The sequence below is a fragment of the Lygodium microphyllum genome, chromosome 13, assembly GCF_053477565.2.
Source record: "Lygodium microphyllum isolate KBCC chromosome 13, Lygodium_microphyllum_v1.1.10, whole genome shotgun sequence".
Lineage (NCBI taxonomy): Eukaryota > Viridiplantae > Streptophyta > Polypodiopsida > Schizaeales > Lygodiaceae > Lygodium > Lygodium microphyllum.
Window position 1 is genome coordinate 12,528,857 of NC_141147.1, and position 19,517 is coordinate 12,548,373.

The 19,517-nt window shown below is 43.4% G+C and overlaps 1 protein-coding gene across 3 annotated transcripts in view; it reads right to left on the reverse strand.

The window, feature by feature from the left end:
- The window catches only part of THO1 (nuclear matrix protein-like protein), a 91,777-nt gene extending 81,798 nt beyond the window's left edge, over nucleotides 1-9,979 (reverse strand). For 2 of the 3 annotated variants that reach the window (XM_087690762.1, XM_087690764.1), the window contains exons 1-3: nucleotides 9,672-9,885; nucleotides 9,501-9,584; nucleotides 9,360-9,434 (exon numbers count right to left, since the gene is read on the reverse strand). In XM_087690762.1, coding sequence (XP_087546888.1) covers nucleotides 9,360-9,434; nucleotides 9,501-9,584; nucleotides 9,672-9,782 — 270 coding nt within the window. In that variant the 5' untranslated portion in view covers nucleotides 9,783-9,885. The other variant, XM_087690763.1, reaches the window with a different exon arrangement.
- Between the last annotated feature and the right edge of the window lie 9,538 nt (nucleotides 9,980-19,517).

Here is a 19,517-nt window from a genome sequence, read left to right on the forward strand (position 1 = left end):
AAAAAAAAAGACAGTACAAATGTACATAGGTGAGGAAAGGTGACATCTCATCCAACGCCCATCAACCTCCTGAGGAAGGCAAAGCGCTCAGTAGTGAGGCTCTTCGTGAGCAAATCTGCAGGATTCTCGTCAGTGGAGATCTTGACAAGGTCAACAGACCTGTCCTCCACGACACCACGTATGAAGTGATACCTCACCTCAATGTGTTTCGTCTTCGCATGGAAGACCGGATTCTTAGCCAACTGAATGGCACTCATAGAATCCGAATGCAGTGTAGGTGTAGCATCAATCCCAAGGTCAGCAACTAGACGGCCTAACCATATGGCCTCCTTGCAAGCCTCAGTGGCTGCAACATACTCGGCCTCAGTGGTAGATAAAGCCGTACACTTCTGAACCCTGGACATCCAAGAGATAGCCCCTCCAGCATAGGTGAATACATAGCCAGAAGTGGACTTCCTACTATCTGCATGTCCTGCATAATCGGAGTCAGTGTACCCCACGACCCCTGTATCCTGGCTGCCATAGCAAATACACATATCTGATGTGCCCTTCAGGTACCTCATGATACCCTTCACGGCATCCCAATGTCTGATGCCAGGTGTAGCCATATAGCGTGCCACAACACCAACTGCATGTGCAATATCTGGACGAGTGGCTATCATGGCATACATCAAACTGCCCACGGCTGATGCATAAGGGATCTTGGCCATCTCGGCCCTCTGCTCATCTGTCTGTGGACAATCGGCCTGTGATACCTTCACATAAGAAGGTAATGGACAGCCAATAGGCTTTACGTCCTGCATGCGGAAGCGCTCAAGGACTTTATGAATGTACTCCCGCTGTGAGAGATACAAAAGTCCCTGATGCATATCGCGCTTAATGCGCATCCCAAGTATATGTGAGGCCTGTCCCAAATCCTTCATCTCAAAGCTCTTCTTTAGCTGAGATTTAAGAGCATCCAGCTCATCATGAGCTTTCCCTACTATCAGCATATCATCAACATAGAGTACCAAGATAAGCAAACTGCCATCACGGGCTTTCTTCGTGTAAAGACACGGATCCATAGCACTCCTGCTGTAGCCCTGTGACTGCATAAAGGCATCAAACTTATGATACCATTCCCTAGGTGCCTGCTTCAAGCCATACAAGCTCTTCTTCAACTTGCACACTAGGTGCTCCCTGCCAGGTTCTGCAAAGCCCTTAGGCTGATCCATATAGATCTCATCATGCAAGTCCCCATGTAGAAAAGCCGTCTTGACATCCATCTGATATAGATCTAAGTCAAGCTGTGCAACCAAAGCCAAGACTAAGCGCAGGGTGGTCATCTTAACCACAGGAGAGAAGACCTCATCAAAGTCCACACCATGTTCCTGCTTAAAACCCTTTGCTACCAATCTAGCCTTGTATGCCGGCTTGGGGTGTCCAGGGGTACTTTTCAGCTTGTACACCCACTTGCATGGCAAAGCCTTCTTGCCCTTAGGCAAGGCAACCAAATCCCAAGTCTCATTCTTATGCAGGGAGTCTATCTCAGACTGCATAGCCCTCTCCCAGGAGTGACTGTCACCCCTGCGCATAGCCTCATCATAAGTGAAAGGCTCTCCTGCATCTGTAACCAAAACATAATGCATAGAGGGCTGAAATCTGTCAGGTGGACGTCTATCTCTAGCAGACCGTCTCACCGCAGGCTCTACTGCCTGTCTAACTACCTGTCCAACATCCTGGCCCTGTGGAGGAACTGCTGCAGGCTGTACTACTGGCTGTGCTGGAGCTTTAGGCTCCTCCTGAAAGATCACTCTGCGGATCTCAACCACCTTCTTAGGCTGCCTGTGCATCTTGTCTTCATGGAAGACGACATCATGGCTGCGTACTATTTTCCGCGCCTGCGGATCCCATAGGCGATAGCCCATCTCTCCTGACTCACCATAGCCAAGGAATATGCATTTAATGCTCTTTGGATCCAATTTACTCCTCTTGTCCTTGGGCACATGGCAGAATGCCTCACATCCAAAGACACGGAGATGCGCATAAGAGGGTGGCTTACCAGCCCAAACTTCCTCTGCAACCTGGAAATCCAATCCACTGGAAGGCGATCGGTTTATGACATGCACTGACGTACTAACTGCCTCAGCCCAAAAACTCGGGGGTAGGCCTGCATGGCTAAGCATAGAGCGGACACGATCCTGAATAGTCCTGTTCATGCGCTCAGCCAAACCATTATGGGGTGGGGTGTAAGGGGCGGTCAATTGACGCTTAATACCCCTGTCATCACAAAACTGCTCAAAAGCATACGAGACATATTCTCCCCCATTATCTGTCCTAAGGCATTTCAGCCTATACCCAGTCTGGTTCTCAACAAGAGCAAGCCATCTCTGAAAAATTGCCAAGACATCGGACTTCTGCTTTATGGGATAAGCCCACACTTTCCTAGAAAAATCATCAATGAAGGTAACGAAGTACTTCGCGTCACCCATAGACATGCAAGGCATAGGCCCACAAACATCGGAATGCACCAATGCCAAGGGCTCACTCATGCGTGGCCTACCCGATTTCTTATGCGTAGACCTATTCTGCTTACCATAAAGACAATGATCACACGAGTCAAAACATGCATAATCCAAAGGCGGAAGATACTGCAAACCAGATAACATTTTCATTCCTTTCAAAGACATATGCCCCAAACGGGCATGCCAAAGTGATACATGTGGGATAGAGCCCACTGCCAAAACATGGTCTACAGAAGACCCAGATACAACAAGAGGATAGAGGCTGCCAGCCTTGGCGCCTCTAGCAAGCACAAGTCTGCCTTTGGTAATCTTCCAGGTAGAATCCCCAAAACAGACATGAAATCCTGCATCATCCAACTGTCCTGCAGACATAAGACTACCCGTAAGCGCAGGTACATGACGTACATCCCTGAGCAAAAAGGAACTGCCAGTGGAAAACTGCAACTGAATATCTCCACAGCCCACAATATCAAGAGACCTATCATCTCCAAGTTTGACTGATCCAGATACAGTACGGTAAGAGTGAAACCACTCACGGTAAGGCGTCACATGGAAGGACGCACCTGAATCCAATAACCAGCACTGTGCATACATACTAGGTGTCTCAGTCAAGTGTGAAGCATCAGAAGAACTAGCTGCAAGTATAAACTCATCACCACCATCGGACTCTTCAGTCTGCGTGACATTAATTTCCTCAATCTTGACGTTGGACTTCGCAGGTACTATGCTGCGATCAGAGGACTTCTCCTGCACTTTATCTTTCCCCTTATCCTTGCGCTTCTCATTGCGTAACTCATGACACTGTGGTCTAATATGGCCCTTTTTCCCACAATGATGACAAGTGACATTTGCATTGCGTCCACGCGACTTACTACGCGACTTGCCACCACGAAATTTAGACCGACCCTTCTGCGAGTCACGGCCTCGGCCATTACCACGGTCATACCTGTCATTCCTGCCTCTAACTGTCAAAGCATGACTACCACGAGAGGCATCCAAGTTTTTGCGATTCACCTCTTCCTGAAGAAGAGCACTCTCAACATCTGCCAATTTTAGAGTAGCACTAGAGGCACAAAGAGCAGTGCGGAATACATCCCATGAATCATTCAGAGTTCCAAGCAAGAAAAGAGGAGTTACTTCCTCTCCAAAGGTGATATCCTGCGAAGTCAGGTTCTTCAGTATAGCATGGAACTGGCTCAAGTGAGCAGACATAGTCGCATTATCCTTCATGCGCAGATCCATAAGCTGCTTCAACCAGTACATCTGACTCGCCGGACTTTTCTTATCATAAAGATTCTTGATCTTATTCCATAGATCCCATGCACTCTGTGCTTCCTCAAATACATTATAATGTACCTGTTCAGTGAGAGACAATACAATCGTGGACTTGCATAGCTCATCAAGTTCAAGCCAGTCGTCAATGTCCATAGTTTCAGGCTGCTCCCCACTCAACCGAAGTGGCTTAATCTGAGATTTCTGCACCAAAACCTGCCATATTTGACTCTTCCAGTAAGAGTAGTTGGTACCATCCAACTTTGTAATGTTAAAGATGGCACTATCATGCGAAGATGACGCCATTATGCAGGCTGGAAATGCCCAAACAGTCCAAAACTGCTTGCTGTTTTACTGCAGAAACTGCCCAAAAATGACCAAAACGGGGTCCAAAGGGTGAGCAAAGTGTGCCAAAAGTTCCTGCCCACTTAGTACTAGGTGCGGTACACCAAATCAGGATATTTCAGCATGAAAAGTACACCTCAGTCCACCAATAACTGCTTGCTATAATAAATTGCAGGTATGCAGTCTAGAGAGCAAACTGTCCCAAAATAGGATCCAATGTCAAGCAAACAATGCTAGGTCCAAAGCCGGCATGAAACGGACATAAGCAAGGCCAATGACAGTGAAAAGAACATGAGCTCAACACCAAGCATGTCAAAATAACATCTGCCAGTGAAAGGCACACCCCCAGACACTCTAGGCAAAGTGTTCCTGTAACTGCCAAAACCTGACACAAATAGGTATCTGCTCAAAGAGAAAGATCCAAATATGAGACTCAGCTCATAAGCATCCTGTGAACCAAGAGTACATCAATGCATATCCATAAAGATCGGAGTATGATCCCAAAGTCTCAATGTGTATGTAGCTGCTCAAGACATAAACTGCTCCAAATACATGTAAGTGCTCCAATAGCATGCAACTGTCAAAGGTCAAGAAAGCATGTAAAATGCTCCCACTGGCACAAAAGGCGTACAAAGCGAGCTCAGAAGCTCAAACAACCCAAGAGAAAGCACTAGTGATAAGTGACCCTGTCAATGCATCAAGCGCATCCGAGAGAGCATGACATACATGAAGCACCGGTCGTATTAACCATGAAGCAATACATAAGCCCAAATAAGCTCTCGGTCAACTCAATGACATCCAAATAGCAACCAAGATCAGTGATCAAGTAAGCCGAGAATGCTCAAATACATCCAAATCCAAGCTTCAAATGTCGGTATGGCATACACGAACCAAATAGCATATGTCACGAACCAAAGCATGTAATGCAAAAGCCTAACTGTCAAGCAGAGACATGAGGCATAGGCGGTCCACGAGCATGCCGAGTCGGTCCAAATGCCAGTGAAGACGGAGCTAATGCGAAGCTCAAAAGCATCCCATAATCTCATACATTTGCTCCAAGTCGTCCCCAAATGTCAGAGATATCATGCCAAAGCTCAAAGCATACATCCGGTATCGGTAGGTAAGTGCCAAAGCATGTAAAGTACCTTCAGCCCACTGTTATTCCAGCATGTATTTACTGTTCTAAACAGTAGATTTCAGCCCCAAATTCAAGCCAAAATCATGGTCAAACCAAATGCATACATCCCCAATACATCCGGGTAGGAAGTAGACCGCATATGGGCATCAAACAAGGTAATCGGAGTAGAGTATAAGCATTAAATGCCAATGCCAAGTGTGGCTGCCCTGTTTCCAGCACTGTATAACAGTAAATAACAGTCCCAAATCAGCCAATATTTCAAGCCAAAATCATGGCATAATCATGTGCATACATTCCCAAGGCACTAGGCATCATGTAGACCGCATACGGGCATCAAATAGCACAACCGGAATGGAGTATAAGCAACAAATGCTAATGCCAATGGTGCTGCCCTGTTTTCAGCCTGTTATGACAGTTTATGACAGTCCCAAATCTGAAGAAATCAGCCCCGAAAGATCAAGACCAATACCCAAAGCTTGAATGACATCAAACATGAAGTCTATAGCCCTCTTGATCAAGGTAGAGAGCAAGAAGCAATGGCCAAGTGTGGAGCTGAAGTAGATGAGTGCTCACAGCCTGGAAAAAATGATGCAATCTGCCCTGTTGGTGCTGAACTTGCTGTTGCTCCACATGGGCTGAAAAGGGGGTAATGGGGGGCTCAATGATGGCCCAAGGTAGGCACATACCAAGCCATGAAGGCCCAATGCAAAGGGGAGGGAAGATATGAGCTATGGAGCTCAAGAAGAGTGGCTGCCCTTTGTTCCTGCCCTGTTTCAATCTGAGAATACACTCAAAATGCCTGCAAATGCTGAAGCAATACCTCAAGGGCAAGGCCCTGATGAAGCTCAAGAAGGCCAGGATGGAGCTCAGGAAGCCGGGGAGAGTCGGGAGCTCAAGAGGTCGGCTATGGCTGCCGGGATGGAGACCCAATGCGTGAAGCGAGTCGATGCGAAGGTCGGGAAGCACCGAGTCGAGCTCGAGCAAGAGAATGCCAAGCTCTGATACCAGTTGAAAGGTGAGAAGGATCGAAGCTTGCACGCGAGCTATGGCGGGAGAGCAAGAGCAAGAAAGAGAGAGACAAGAAATGGGAACTCCAACAGTCACAATGTGTGACCGGGCCTTCCTTTATTCAAACTGTCACTAAAAGAATAAAGAATAAAGTGACGTGACGGGCGCCCGCCACCTGCAGTGTGCAGTGGCGGGTACTGTCAGTGTAGTAATACACGGGGCGGCACGGGGGAGGCGCCTTTACCCCCAACATAGGTGGCCTGTTCCACCCTATGTTTTTGCAGCAAGACCTACGTTTTCATATTTACTAGAGGCTTCTGAAATGAAAAGTATGAAACAAGTTTAGATAGGTTTCACTTGAGTTTTGTAAAATGTTAGAAACATTTTTCATTTGAGATGCAGAAAAACGATAAAACTTTATACACATCTAGAGTATGACTCATGTAATATGGCAAACACAAACATATAATGATTCATGATGCTATACAATGCAAATGAACATAACATCAAAATTTATGTCCATCATGGTCCATTATCCACGACTGACATTAACTTTTAAATATAGAAGAAGCCATTAATTTACACACACGCACCACACGTGTGTCTCCAAAGTTTGATGGTGTAGCTAATGCGTTAGAAGCTCTTAAATCGGTGGCACCTATCTATTTTGATCATATGACCTCTATGCCGCTTGAGTATGAGGGGTCTTCATGTCTACACAAGAGGTTACCATCTCAGTCTTTGGACCCTAGCAACAAGTAGGATGCTTTTGCAACTTCAAAGAGGAGTGACAAGAACAAGAAGAAAAGTCAATGCTACAATTGTGATAAGAAGGGGCATCTCCAAAAGGATTGCAAGAACCTAGTGGCACAATGAAAGAAGAAGGAGAAGAAGAAGAAATGACTCCACCAACAAGTCATTGTTGCCATCAAATTCAAACTTTGATTCTAGCCAAGTGGCTAAGACCATGCCGACCTCTTCAACTTTCTAGCCCCAGTGGTGCCATCGTTTGTCACAAGGATGTGAATTTTTACCATAATGCTCCTTGAACACTTAAGCTATAATACTTAAATTGTGCACATGTGAGAATTAAGTTAGATGTGTGTCGCAAGTCATAGTGACAAAGGGCAAGAGTGACTAAAGCTCTTCATCATGCCCGCATCCCAACTCTATCAAACGTAGGTGCAAACACGAAAGCATGAGAACCCACTGCAATAGACTACACGAACACAAGAGAAGAGAAACACTACAAAGAAAATAGAACATTATAAAAGGACTCACAAAAGAAATGCTCGAGAAATGGAATGCATAACTAAGTCAAGACAATACAAACTCAACACTAAGTCACTAGCTGTGAGCACCAACACCAACAAGACCTACATATGGTGGATGCTCCAAATGACTATGGAGGAAATGCCTGGCAATAAATAGGCCAAAAGTATGAGCAAGTCAGCCAAATTTAATGGGCCCAAAAAATGTTGGTCACCTTGGTGATGGCTTGATCACCCATTGCACGAGCATCCATGGTCCTAGTTGTTTATTATTTTTTGTATATATTATGATGTTACAACCTCTAGCAAATCACTATTGTGGTATGGGACATGGTGGTAGTCCCTAGTGGCCTGTATATACTATATTCTCCAAAATTGTATATTTCATTCTATTGATTACCCATGATCCAAGGGACGATGTCAATTTAGTACATACCATAGGCTTTAGGTACTATGTTTAGCCTTTAGTAGGACACCAACCAAAGGCAACTAAGCGACCCATTTAAGGTTTCATCAATGGTCTCATGTCTCATTCTAAGGCTTTTAGGGTTTCTCTAGATATCTCATGTCTCGTCCAGGCTTCTATATATGCTCCAATCCTCTCTCAATTGTTGTGCCGCATCATCTTGCATCCTTGGAGAGAGAGAGAGACTCAAGGTTCTACTATTAGTCATCATTGTATCGGTGCCCTATTGATATTGTATTGCATATCATGCTTCACCTTTGTATTCCATTGCCCATTCTGTTTGAATTTCTTGCGTTCATGTGTTCCATTGCCTATTCACTTTGAAATTCTTCTTTACATGTGTTCTTTCTTTCTCTCAATGTTTATGCTTTCTCTTCCATGCTTCAATATCATCTACACATTCTCACATGGGCAGCCATTAGAGTGTACCCAATCTCCCTCTCACCAACAAGAAAGTGAGTGTATTTAATGATCCAACTCGAGGAGAGAAACACAATATATAGACTATGGATGAGCCATAACATGGACAAGTTGGTGGCCAGCTCATAAATGGCCTGAAATGCAATTTGTCCTGGAAAAAAGTAATCTGCCATAATGAAGAAATGTGCCTGCCTAAACTGTCCATCAAATGCCCATAAAAACCCATGACATGTACAATACTACCACGACTCTAGTCAAAAGTCAAGAAAAATGGCGTCACTTTCCTAAGAGAGTGAGGGAGAGGATCGTCATTTGAGTATTAAGGGTACCTAAAATTGGAGTTAGTAATAAAACAATAAGGGACGTGAGGGAAGGTTTGAGGACTAGAAGCACCAAATGGAAAAAGAGGCCCACCACTGTGCACCTTGACTGGCCTAAATTGCGTCATCAACACCCACAATCCAACGATTCAACCTTGAGGAACCTCTAGAATGCAACGTGCCTTAGCTGAAGTAGGGCATTAAGCCGTTGCTCCATGACCAACTTCTAGCTTTACAAAGAGCATTCCTCAATTCTCAGTTATTGCTCAGCCTTTGAGTGCAAATATGAACAATCATCCAAGCGCCAACTATCATACACCTTTCTCTTGTCGATTGCAACACCTTCTGTCAAAATGTTACTTGCTTCGAGTTTGAGATACAATTTTGAACATAACTTGGGCTCAGCAGCTTTCCAGTTTCCCTCTCATAATCACGCACACCTTGCATGAATGCCGACTCCTGTGCAACCTCTTGAAAACACTCTTAGAATATTGAAATGAAAAGATTGGCAACCAGACTACACAATATCAAATACTGGATCCTTCGATTATAAACTGAGCTATTCTGTATGATTTTTGTTGTTAAAGTAACCCGATTGTTGCAGCATGTGCTTACTACGAGCTCCTGCAGAAGAGTGCGAAGCCCATTCTCCAAGAGCTGGTTTTCGTCCTGGATGAGAATCGTTTGCTTCTGCAAGCAAAAAACACCGTTCATTAACCTGCACAAAACACAAAGCTAAGTCTGAAAATGGCATACCTGAGGTTTCACTGCCTCCTGCATCGTAGGGAGAGCCACAACCGAAGGAGGCGCATCCCGAGTGATGGCCACCCTAAAGACGTCCTGCAAGCAAAGCAAGCGGAAGGCGCTTATGAGAGTGAACTGGCCCGGCAAAGGCGGAAGACGAGGAGGACGAGGAGGACGACTCACCATAACGCGGTCCCTCTCTGCATGGCAAGAGACGATGACCGGGCCTCTCTCCCTAGGAGGCTGGCTGAGATGGATCCTAAGGGGCTGCGGGTGTGCAGACGGCTCCGCCATGGCTGCTTCTCCTTCTCGTAATAATCTAGTAACATAGCATTAACAACATTGTTCACAGAAGTGTTTAACAAGGTGTGGGAAATTCGAATGGTCTGCCTTTGGGAAATCCTCTTACTTTGGGCGAAATTACCGGAAACTTAATCTTTACGGAGTCACATAGGTTTGGCTTGGTGACGCCTGAACCAGGTCACCAAACCTATGAAGGGTCTCTCTCTCTCTCTCTCTAAACAATGGCCATTGTGGATAATAAACAAATGGGGAAGCCATTAGCATGTTCACTTTGTTGATGGGTATTAAATTTTCCTTTGTCAAAAACATGTGGGAAATTCAAGTATTTACCAATTTCTGGCACTCATGATGTGGTATCATTACTAGCATGTAGCTCTAATCAAGTATGGGGTTTCCCTCACCTCATTCAAGTGATTGAGTATCATCCCCACCCCATCAATGTTTTAGTCAATGTTCTAATATCGCACCAAATCATTAGAGTCAAAGTGTGCAAACAATATCATTCTAATGTACTACATTCCACAAAAGTACCCATTTTGACTAAGGCTCCATCACCAAGTGACTCTATTAAGACCCCATTAAGATGTCTTAAGGATAAGAGAAGATATCAATCTTAGACTAGGTAAGAGTAACATTTACTTTCTATTTTGACTTTATGGGTGCATGTGTGTGTAATATGTAAGGTTTAAACAATGTGAGAGGGGGGTCCTTATATGTGCATGCACTAGATGTATGGATTGGAAGGTGTGTTGCCCTAAAGTGCATATGAGAGATAGAGAGAGAGAGAGAGAGAGAGAGAGAGAGAGATGGAGGATTGCCTTTCTTTCCATAATTAACGTATTTTCTTTTTATTTTTTTATGTAGGCAAGCTCATCGATAGGCATACTAAGTGAGTATGGTTGGGGTTCAACATCCCTTGAGTTTATCTTACTCTTTCATTTGCAAACATGGAATGTGAAAACACAATGTTTTTGAGGGGATCGAGATAAAAGAGAGAGTCATGAGAAACTTTAAAGAGGGAGAAAGATGGAAAAGAATGGAGAGATTTAAGACTGAATATATTGCATATGAGTATTTATGTGTGTGTCCTCTCTCTCTCTCTCTCTCTCTCTCTCTCTCTCTCTCTCTCTCTCTCTCTCTCTCTCTCTCTCTCTCTCTCTCACATGTTCCTTGTGTGCTTTGTTGTCATGAAGTGGTGTTGTGAGGGAAGCGAACACTTCTTCGTCACACACTATATTTCAATTTTCTCATTGTCTCCCCTCATTCTTTCTTTCCCCCTACAAAACCTTCTCTTCCATTGATTCCTCTCTCTCTCTCTCTCTCTCTCTCTCTCTCTCTCTCTCTCTCTCTCTCTCTCTCTCCTATTGGGGGTGAAGGCACCTATGCCTAGCTACTCATATATTAGTTACATTGACAGTACCCGCACACTTGTATAGTGCAAGTGGTAGGCACCCATCACTATCACTTCATTCTTTATTCTTTCAATGACATTTGAATAAGAGAAGGCCGATCACACATTGTAACTATTGGAGTTCCCACATCCGGTATCTCTTACTCCTTCCACCATAGCTATTACTTTTGCTCACGGGTTTCCACTCAAGGCTTCCTCCCTTTAACTGGTATCAAATCTAATATCGAGGAACTCTTCCCCTTCAGTTTGCTTCAGCCCATGAATACCTATAGCAGTCATTTCAAGGCATCCCTAGTTCTTTCACCTTGAGGTATACATTAAGCTTCACCTTTTACCCACTTCTTCCTGTCACTTGTTGAGCTTGTTCTAGGGCTACTCTAGGACCTATTGGAGCTCCCCTTGTGCCACATTCAACTCAGCAAGACCAGTAGACACGATCAGCAAATCAATGTGATTTGCATATGATTATAGGTCCTTGTTCCTAATCAGTGTGACCATCATCTTCAGTTCCTCAAGTTCTTAAGCACCCTTGGGCATTAACTTGGCATTGTATTGAAAACTTTGGGCATGAGTTTGGGCCTCATTTGAGGCTCCCAAGACCAACCATTTGTCTCTAAGTTTATGATAGTATGATGCAATAGCATCTAGGATAGCATACTCTCAGAGTTTAGAGCTCTTGTTTATGTCCACTAATGCTCATATGGTACTTCGATGCTTGAGGGATGTTATGACATTGTGTGGATGATTCTTGGCTGATTTGAGCTCTCATTTGGCTTATTTTTCAAAGGCTTTTTCATTGCTATCATAACAAGGCAGCAAGCTTTTATCATGGAAGAATAAATGCCTATTGCTCTTGGATGGCCTTTGAGTGCTTCATATAATTGTATTGATGCTTAGCATTGGTCTATGCACTTGAATATGCTATGGGATGCTCTTGAGCTTTGATTTTGAGCTTGGCAACATTCATCTTATGCTTCATGTACCTTGGATGCTTGGATGTTATATACTTAGTGTATTGTGCTTGCATTGCTCATTTGGCATTTGACTTTTGTTCCGATGGAAGCTGCTACTTAACACTTGGATGTTACATAGAGCACTTGATATTTGTAGTTGATCTTAAGTGTATTATAGTGAGATAGTGGGACTTATTGTGACATGTACTCTTGACATGCATTGGATGCAGTTACCCTATCATGGACCAATTTGATCTCTTGGCTTGGACTTGGTAATTATGTCTATGTTGTCATTTGTATTTATGTGCTTTTGGGTTATGTATTGAGCTTTGCTCAATGGGTTATGCATCTAGTAGTTCTATTCGTTTACCCTTGAGACCTACCTTATGCATGATGTCTATGCTTCTTGCATGTATGGTTACTAACACATTGCAGTTGTGACAATCTTCAATGTCAGTTGTTCCTAGATCTTTCACCTTGATTGCTCACTGTGGGTTGTTGACCTATTGCTATAGTTTATTACAACAACTTGTCATTTTCAATTTTATGCATTCTATCTAAGGACAGCCACTTGGATTTGATAGTTACTTGATTCTAGTTTGTGGACAACTCACCATTTTGATAGTTCATTTTGCTTGGCCCTTGATTTGGGTGTGCTTTGGGGGTTGTTTTACTATCATTTATAGCATCTTGCTTATCATGGATTGTGCTTTCATTTATTGCATTATGGATGCTGGATCGAATAACAGTGCTATCTTTAACATTGTCAAGTTGGATGGCACCAAGTACAGCTATTGGAAGGTACAAATCTGGCAGGTTTTAGTGTAGAAATTGCATATTAAGCCATTGAGATATGAGGGCATCAAGCTTGAACACATTGATATAGAGGATTGGGCTGAAGTAGATGAGTTATGTAAATCTATGATCATTTTGTCACTCTCCAAGCAGGATTTCTATAACGATGTCCTTGATGGGCAGACTACATGGGACTTATGAAAAAAGATTCATAATGTCTATGACAAGTAGAGCCCTACCTCTCAGATGTATTGGCTGAAGCAACTCATGGACTTCATATGAAGGAAGTGACTTCCATATTCACCCACTTAAACAAGTTTCATTCTATTTTCAGTCATTTGTCTTTGCAGGGGATTGAATTCAAGGATAAACTTCCTTTCTTGTTCCTCTTGGTTACATTGTCTAAGTCATGGGACACATTCTGTATTGCTATGTGTGTAAACATGTCTACTGATGGGTTGTAGTTGTAGGATGTAGAGGATGCACTCTTGAATGAAGAGGTTAATAGAAAGAATATCGATGCTTCCTGCACCTCTCATGCTTTGACAGTCAGAAGTAATAATGTAGGAGTGGTAATGACCACCGTGGGAGAGACCCTCAACAACCCTTCTCAATCACATGGACAATCTTGCAATAAGTCCCATGGTCATAAGTTTGCAATAACTTGTCATTTATTGTGGGGAGCATGGTCATATTTAACCACAATGCCATAACCTACATGATGATAAATGCAAGAGAAAGGGAAAGGGTAAAGTACAAGAAAACAAAGATGATCACAACATTGTCCCTAGTAGCAAGTTGAGCATCAATATTGAAGAGATTAATGTCGTGAAGATTGATCTAATGATTATTTCATACTAGTAGTTGCCTGCTTGGATGCTTTACAACTGGCTGATGCTTTGTCAAGATATACTTAGTGTTAATTGATAGATTCAGGGTCTTCCTTTCATGTGACCCCTCATAGAGAGTGGTTTCACTCCTATCACAATATGATTGGATTTGTCCATTTGGGTAATGACTTGGCATTGGAGACAATTGGTATTGGTGATGTCCAATTGCACTTTGGTTCACGTAGCATGTTCACTCTTCATGATGTACGTCATGTATCAGCTCTCACGAAGAGCCTTATCTCTGTTTTGACATCTTGGATTATGCAAGTTATTTTGTCTCTTTTGGTGATTCCTTATGGAAGATTACCCGCAAGAATCTTGTTATTGCATATAGTGTTGAGTCTAGTACCCTCTATCCCTTGCTTGTATCTAGGCTCATTGACCATATTTTGGCAATGGATGTAGCTCCGCATGTATCTCTTTGGCATCATCGCCTTGGGGATATGTATTTGAAATGAATAAAAATGCTTACTAGTTTGCAGTATCTTTCACTGTTAGACTATAAGTGTTTTGAGTCTTGGGATCGTTGTTTATATGGCAAGTAAACATGTAATACACATAAGAAGTATGGCATGAAGCACAGAGGTGAGCCTTTAGCTCTTATTCATTTTGATATGTAAAAAGTACATGGCGCAGCGAACAGAATCTGAGAGAGATAGAGATAGAGAGTACATAACAGATAAGAGGAGAATTAGAAAATTTCTTTAGCTCCAAACAACTGATACAGATATGGCTCTGTCCACCCGTGCGCTTCCACAGTGGATCTTAGATGGTGATCTAGACAGAAGATAGGTGAAGAGCTTAAGGCTAGCTGGAGCAACTCTGATTGGGTGAAAGATAGATGATTGATGGCTGTGAAGGGGTTTAGCTTTTATAGCCCGTAAAGGTGGTTAGGTTGGCAGGACCGACCTACCCTATGAGCCTCCACTAGTCGGCCAGGGAATATTCCATGTGCCTCGAGTTGCTACCAGCTTAACTACTCAGTCCAACCCAAAGATTAGACCCACAATGGTCACCTTTTTGCCATCTGGTCACATAGACCTCATCTTATATACAAGTTAGGATTCAACCAATGTCTGGGCTCACATTTGGCTTCTCCTCATAATGGGGGCCTTACAACTTTGAGCACCATGGATCATTGGTGGCACCTTATGAGGGTGGGGCATTGAGCATATCTAACATGATATCTGTGGACCCATGCCTTGCAGGTCATTAGGTGGCGCAAAGTATTTCATTGCCTTCATTGAGGATTACTCACATAAGGTCTGGGCATACTCCATAAAGTAGAAATTGAAAGCAACATTGCCTTACTCTAGTTGAGAACCGATCTGGGTATAGGCTGAAATGCCTACAATCTGACAATGGGGGTGAGTATGTCTCTGAAGCCTTTGAGCAGTTTTATGAGATGAGAGGGGTATTAAGCATCAGTTGACCGCCCCGTACATCCCACCCCAAAATGGTATGACTGAGCATATGAATAGGAAAATTTAGGAGTGAGTTTGTAGTATGCTTAGCTAATAGGCTCACTGTAGTACTTTTGGGCTAAGATAGTCACCACTACCATACATTTTATTAATTGATCTTGATACATTGCTCTTAATTATCAGGTTGCAAAGCAGGTCTAGTTTGGAAAACCTTCCTCATATACTCATTTACATATCTTTGGTTTGTGGGGCTTTCTGCCATATACCCCAAGGACAAGTGTAATAATCTAAATCTTAAGTCTGTGAAATGCATATTTCATGGTTATGGGGATGCAGGTGAGATGGGCTATTGCTTATGGGATCAATAGGCTTGGAAAGTCATCTAACATCCATGATATTGTTTTCCATGAGGAGAAAATGCATAAGCAAATTTCAAGAAGAGGCTTTTATTATTGTACCACCAGCTACACAACTTGTAGCACCCTCTATGGATTATGTTATGTTAACAAATACTGGTGAGTCTCTTACCTATGATGAGGCCATGCATAGAGGTGATAGCCACTCTTAAGAGAGGGCCATGCAATTAGGGTATGACTCACTTCAAAAAAATCATATGTGGGATTTGGTTCCTTTGCCTAGTGGAAAGCGTCCTTTGCCATGCAAGTGGATGTACAAGTTGAAGAGTACCCTTGGACCCCCCAAGCTAGCCTGTAAGGCTAGATTGGTTACTAAGGGTTTTAAGTAGGAGCATGATGTTAACTTCAATGAAGTCTTCTCTCTAGAGAGAGAGAGAGAGAGAGAGAGAGAGAGAGAGAAAGAAAGAGAGGTGTGTGAGAGAAATATGAGACATTGACACAGAGAGACATCGTGGAATTCACTCCCACCCTTCTTTTACTCTACTCATACATTTTTGCTCCGAAAGAACTACTGCCCACTCTGTTCCCACCTTCTTGCTCTGACTACCGCAATGCTTCGATGACGTTCTCTCTCTTCTCTCTCTCTCTCTCTCTCTCTCTCTCTCTCTCTCTCTCTCTTTTACTCTACTCATATATTTTTGCTCCGAAAGAACTACTGCCCACTCTGTTCCCACCTTTTTGCTCCAACTACCGCAATGCTCCGATGACATTCTCTCTCTCTCACTCTCTCTCTCCCCCCATGGCACACTCGTCAAACACCTATGCCTCCTACTCCTGTTGCAATCGTAGAGAGAGAGAGAGAGAGAGAGAGAGAGAGAGAGAGAGAGAGAGAGAGAGAGAGAGAGATCACACAGTGGAAAACTTGCTCACTCCTCTTGTTGTGCTGTTGGTCCACCCATGAGAGAGAGAGAGAGAGAGAGAGAGATCACACAGTGGAAAACTTGCTCGTTCCTCTTGTTGTGCTGTTGGTCCACCCATGAGAGAGAGAGAGAGAGAGAGAGAGAGAGAGAGAGAGAGAGAGAGAGAGAGAGAGAGAGAGAGATCACACAGTGGAAAACTTGCTCGTTCCTCTTGTTGTGCTGTTGGTCCACCCATGAGAGAGAGAGAGAGAGAGAGAGAGAGAGGTCTCTACTATGCTTGGAACAATCTTTTGCTTGGCTTTGCCTAGAAGAAGAAGAGGAACAGAGAGAGAGAGAGAGAGAGAGAGAGAGAGAGAGAGAGAGAGAGAGAGAGAGAGAGAGAGAGAGAGAGGGGGGGGGAGAGGTGGGTAGATGCCAAATCTCAAAATTTGAAATTCCAATTTCAAATCAAGGAGGTTTGGTATAGTGTGTAGGCTTGGGAGGCCCTTTGGAGGTTCGGGACCTCCCAAACTTACAACTAAAATAACATAATAGTATGTGTATATATGTATGTGTCTGTGTGTGCGCATGTGTGTGTGTGTGAAGGTAAACTGCATGACTTTAAGAAAAATGTGAAGTGAAGTATGGTTTTTGTGTGTAGGTGCTACATTATCTTAGGAGGGTGTACAAGTACTTATTCTAGCAAGAAATTTGGGAATTTCCACCAAAAGTGGGGCTATTCTGATGATCTTCCCTTTCCAAGAAGAATGCAACATAAAAAGCAAAAGAGGAGGAAATTTTACATTTGTTTTATACTTGGAATAAAATAACCACCATGCCAAATCTTTTGTCAAATGAGCTCGGTAGGTTGGCAATTTATATATACATTGTATCTCATGTTACCCACATCATAAATGACTCTAATTTATCTTTAGTAGCAGCTTACACATTGTGACGAGGATGCTATGAAGAGCATCATGAACATCATCTCCTTTTTTTTTATCGGTGCTTGTTTCATTCCACTTGAGACAAGGTTAAATGTACATGCATCAAGAAAGAAATGTCCATGGGCAAAAAACCAACACAATAGGTTGGTGAGCATTAGTGCATTGTATGAGTGACCTTTAAGCCATTCAAGGGATTCATAGTAAAAAGTGGATTCCATTGATGAGTAAGTGAACACCTCTTAAGATAGTGTGACCTTCAAGAAAATAAATCTCAAGAGTTTATGAGAGGAGTTTCACACAAATGAGAAAAACTTTGCTCTGTATAAGAAATGCAGTATGTTCAGTTGACAAAACTACATAGTGTTTTAAGAACTTGTACTCTTTTGGGTATTATTTAGAGATGAAGGCTATGTTCCTAGATTCTAGATAAATGGTAAATTGTGACCTTGTGCGAAACCCCCTTTAAGACTATGACTAGGTAGAGAACATACTCTGAAATCATGTATTCCTTATCATTGTTATCTCAAAGCATGCTTGACCTTAGTGAGAAGGCTATGCTTATATGTTTTGATATCGAGAGCTTGAGATGAATGCATATGTATTATGATTTGACCCATGCTTGAATCAAAAGTTATCTTGTTATTTTACCCAAATCTACCATAAATTGTTATAGCTAGTAAGAGCTCGAGATGCTGTGTGTTATGACTTGGCCCCTAACTAAATTGAAAGTTGTGTGGGAGCTTTCACTCAACCGCCAAGACCCACGAACTGCTTATTGTTTCAAGCATTCCAAGTCGAGCACTAATGGCTACCTCTCACATAGCCGACACGCTATCCATATCTACAGGTGTAGTGAGGTTACCTCCATGGCGATCAAGTTACCTCCTCTCTTGCACACTTCGATAGCTCCACGATCCAAGTGCAAGCTTCAAGCAAGCTCCATCCTCAAGCTCCAGCTCCAAGCTCCATCGCCGCGAGCAAGAGAAGAGAAGAGAATAAGAGAGGAGAAGATGGAGATCTTGTCCTCCCCGGTCCCTCACCCTCACACACTCACTCCCTCACACTCTCACATTCCCTCTCTCGAGCGCAAGCTCAAGCAAGAAGAAGAAGAAGAAGAAGAAGAAGAAGAAGAAGAAGAAGAAGAAGAAGAAGAAGAAGAAGAAGAAGAAGAAGAAGAAGAAGAAGAAGAGGAGAAGAGCCACTTTTGGCCACACACAAGAATGAGCTTCTCATTCACTTTTCAACTTTATATACAAAACCCTAAATCCCTTTTGGGCGGTCATCCCCTTATCCCCTTTTTTACATGGCTGGCCGTGGCCTAGGCCCTTTTTCCCATTGTCCTTCTATCTTCCTAGCTTCCTTTCCACTACCCATCTACATTTACAAATTGCACCGGGTGAGAGCTTGGCGCTCCTTAAATTAAATCATGATGTGCTTGTGCTCTTTTACAAAAGTATTGACTTGCGCTTTTCCTTGTGTGCCTTTCTCCCTTATTTACGACTTTTGTCCTTGTGCGTCTTTGTCTTCCGTTTCACTTTACCTTGGCCTTTGTCTTCTGCTTTAGCTTTTCCAGATTTTCCACCTTGTTCATCTTTCGGTTAACATTACCCCCCTCCTAGACGAGTGACAGTCCCATGGGACTCACCATCGTAGGTAGTAGGGTTTGTCATGCACTGAAGATGTGGGTGGAAGGGACATCGGTGGTTGCCGTGTAGAAGTGTTGGTAGTGGTGTGGAGGAAGGTCATTGGGGGCACATTGGTGGCCTAGGTGGCTGGTGGTAGGGTTGTTGGAGTTGGTGATAGGGCTGTTCTTTGTTGGGGATTGCACTGATGGCCAGCACAAGTGTTGGTTTGTTGGGGATTCTGCACATGACGATTCTTGGCGGGCTTGCAGGATAATAAAGGATAAGAATTCAGAGTTGGGTGTCAACGAAGAGCAAACGACACTTTCATTGGAGTCTTCAATACCTGCAATTGAAAACCTCTCATAGGTGGTCTCTCCCTAGGGGTAGTGCTAGTCTTCTCTATCGTGCACAAGACATCGTTCAATT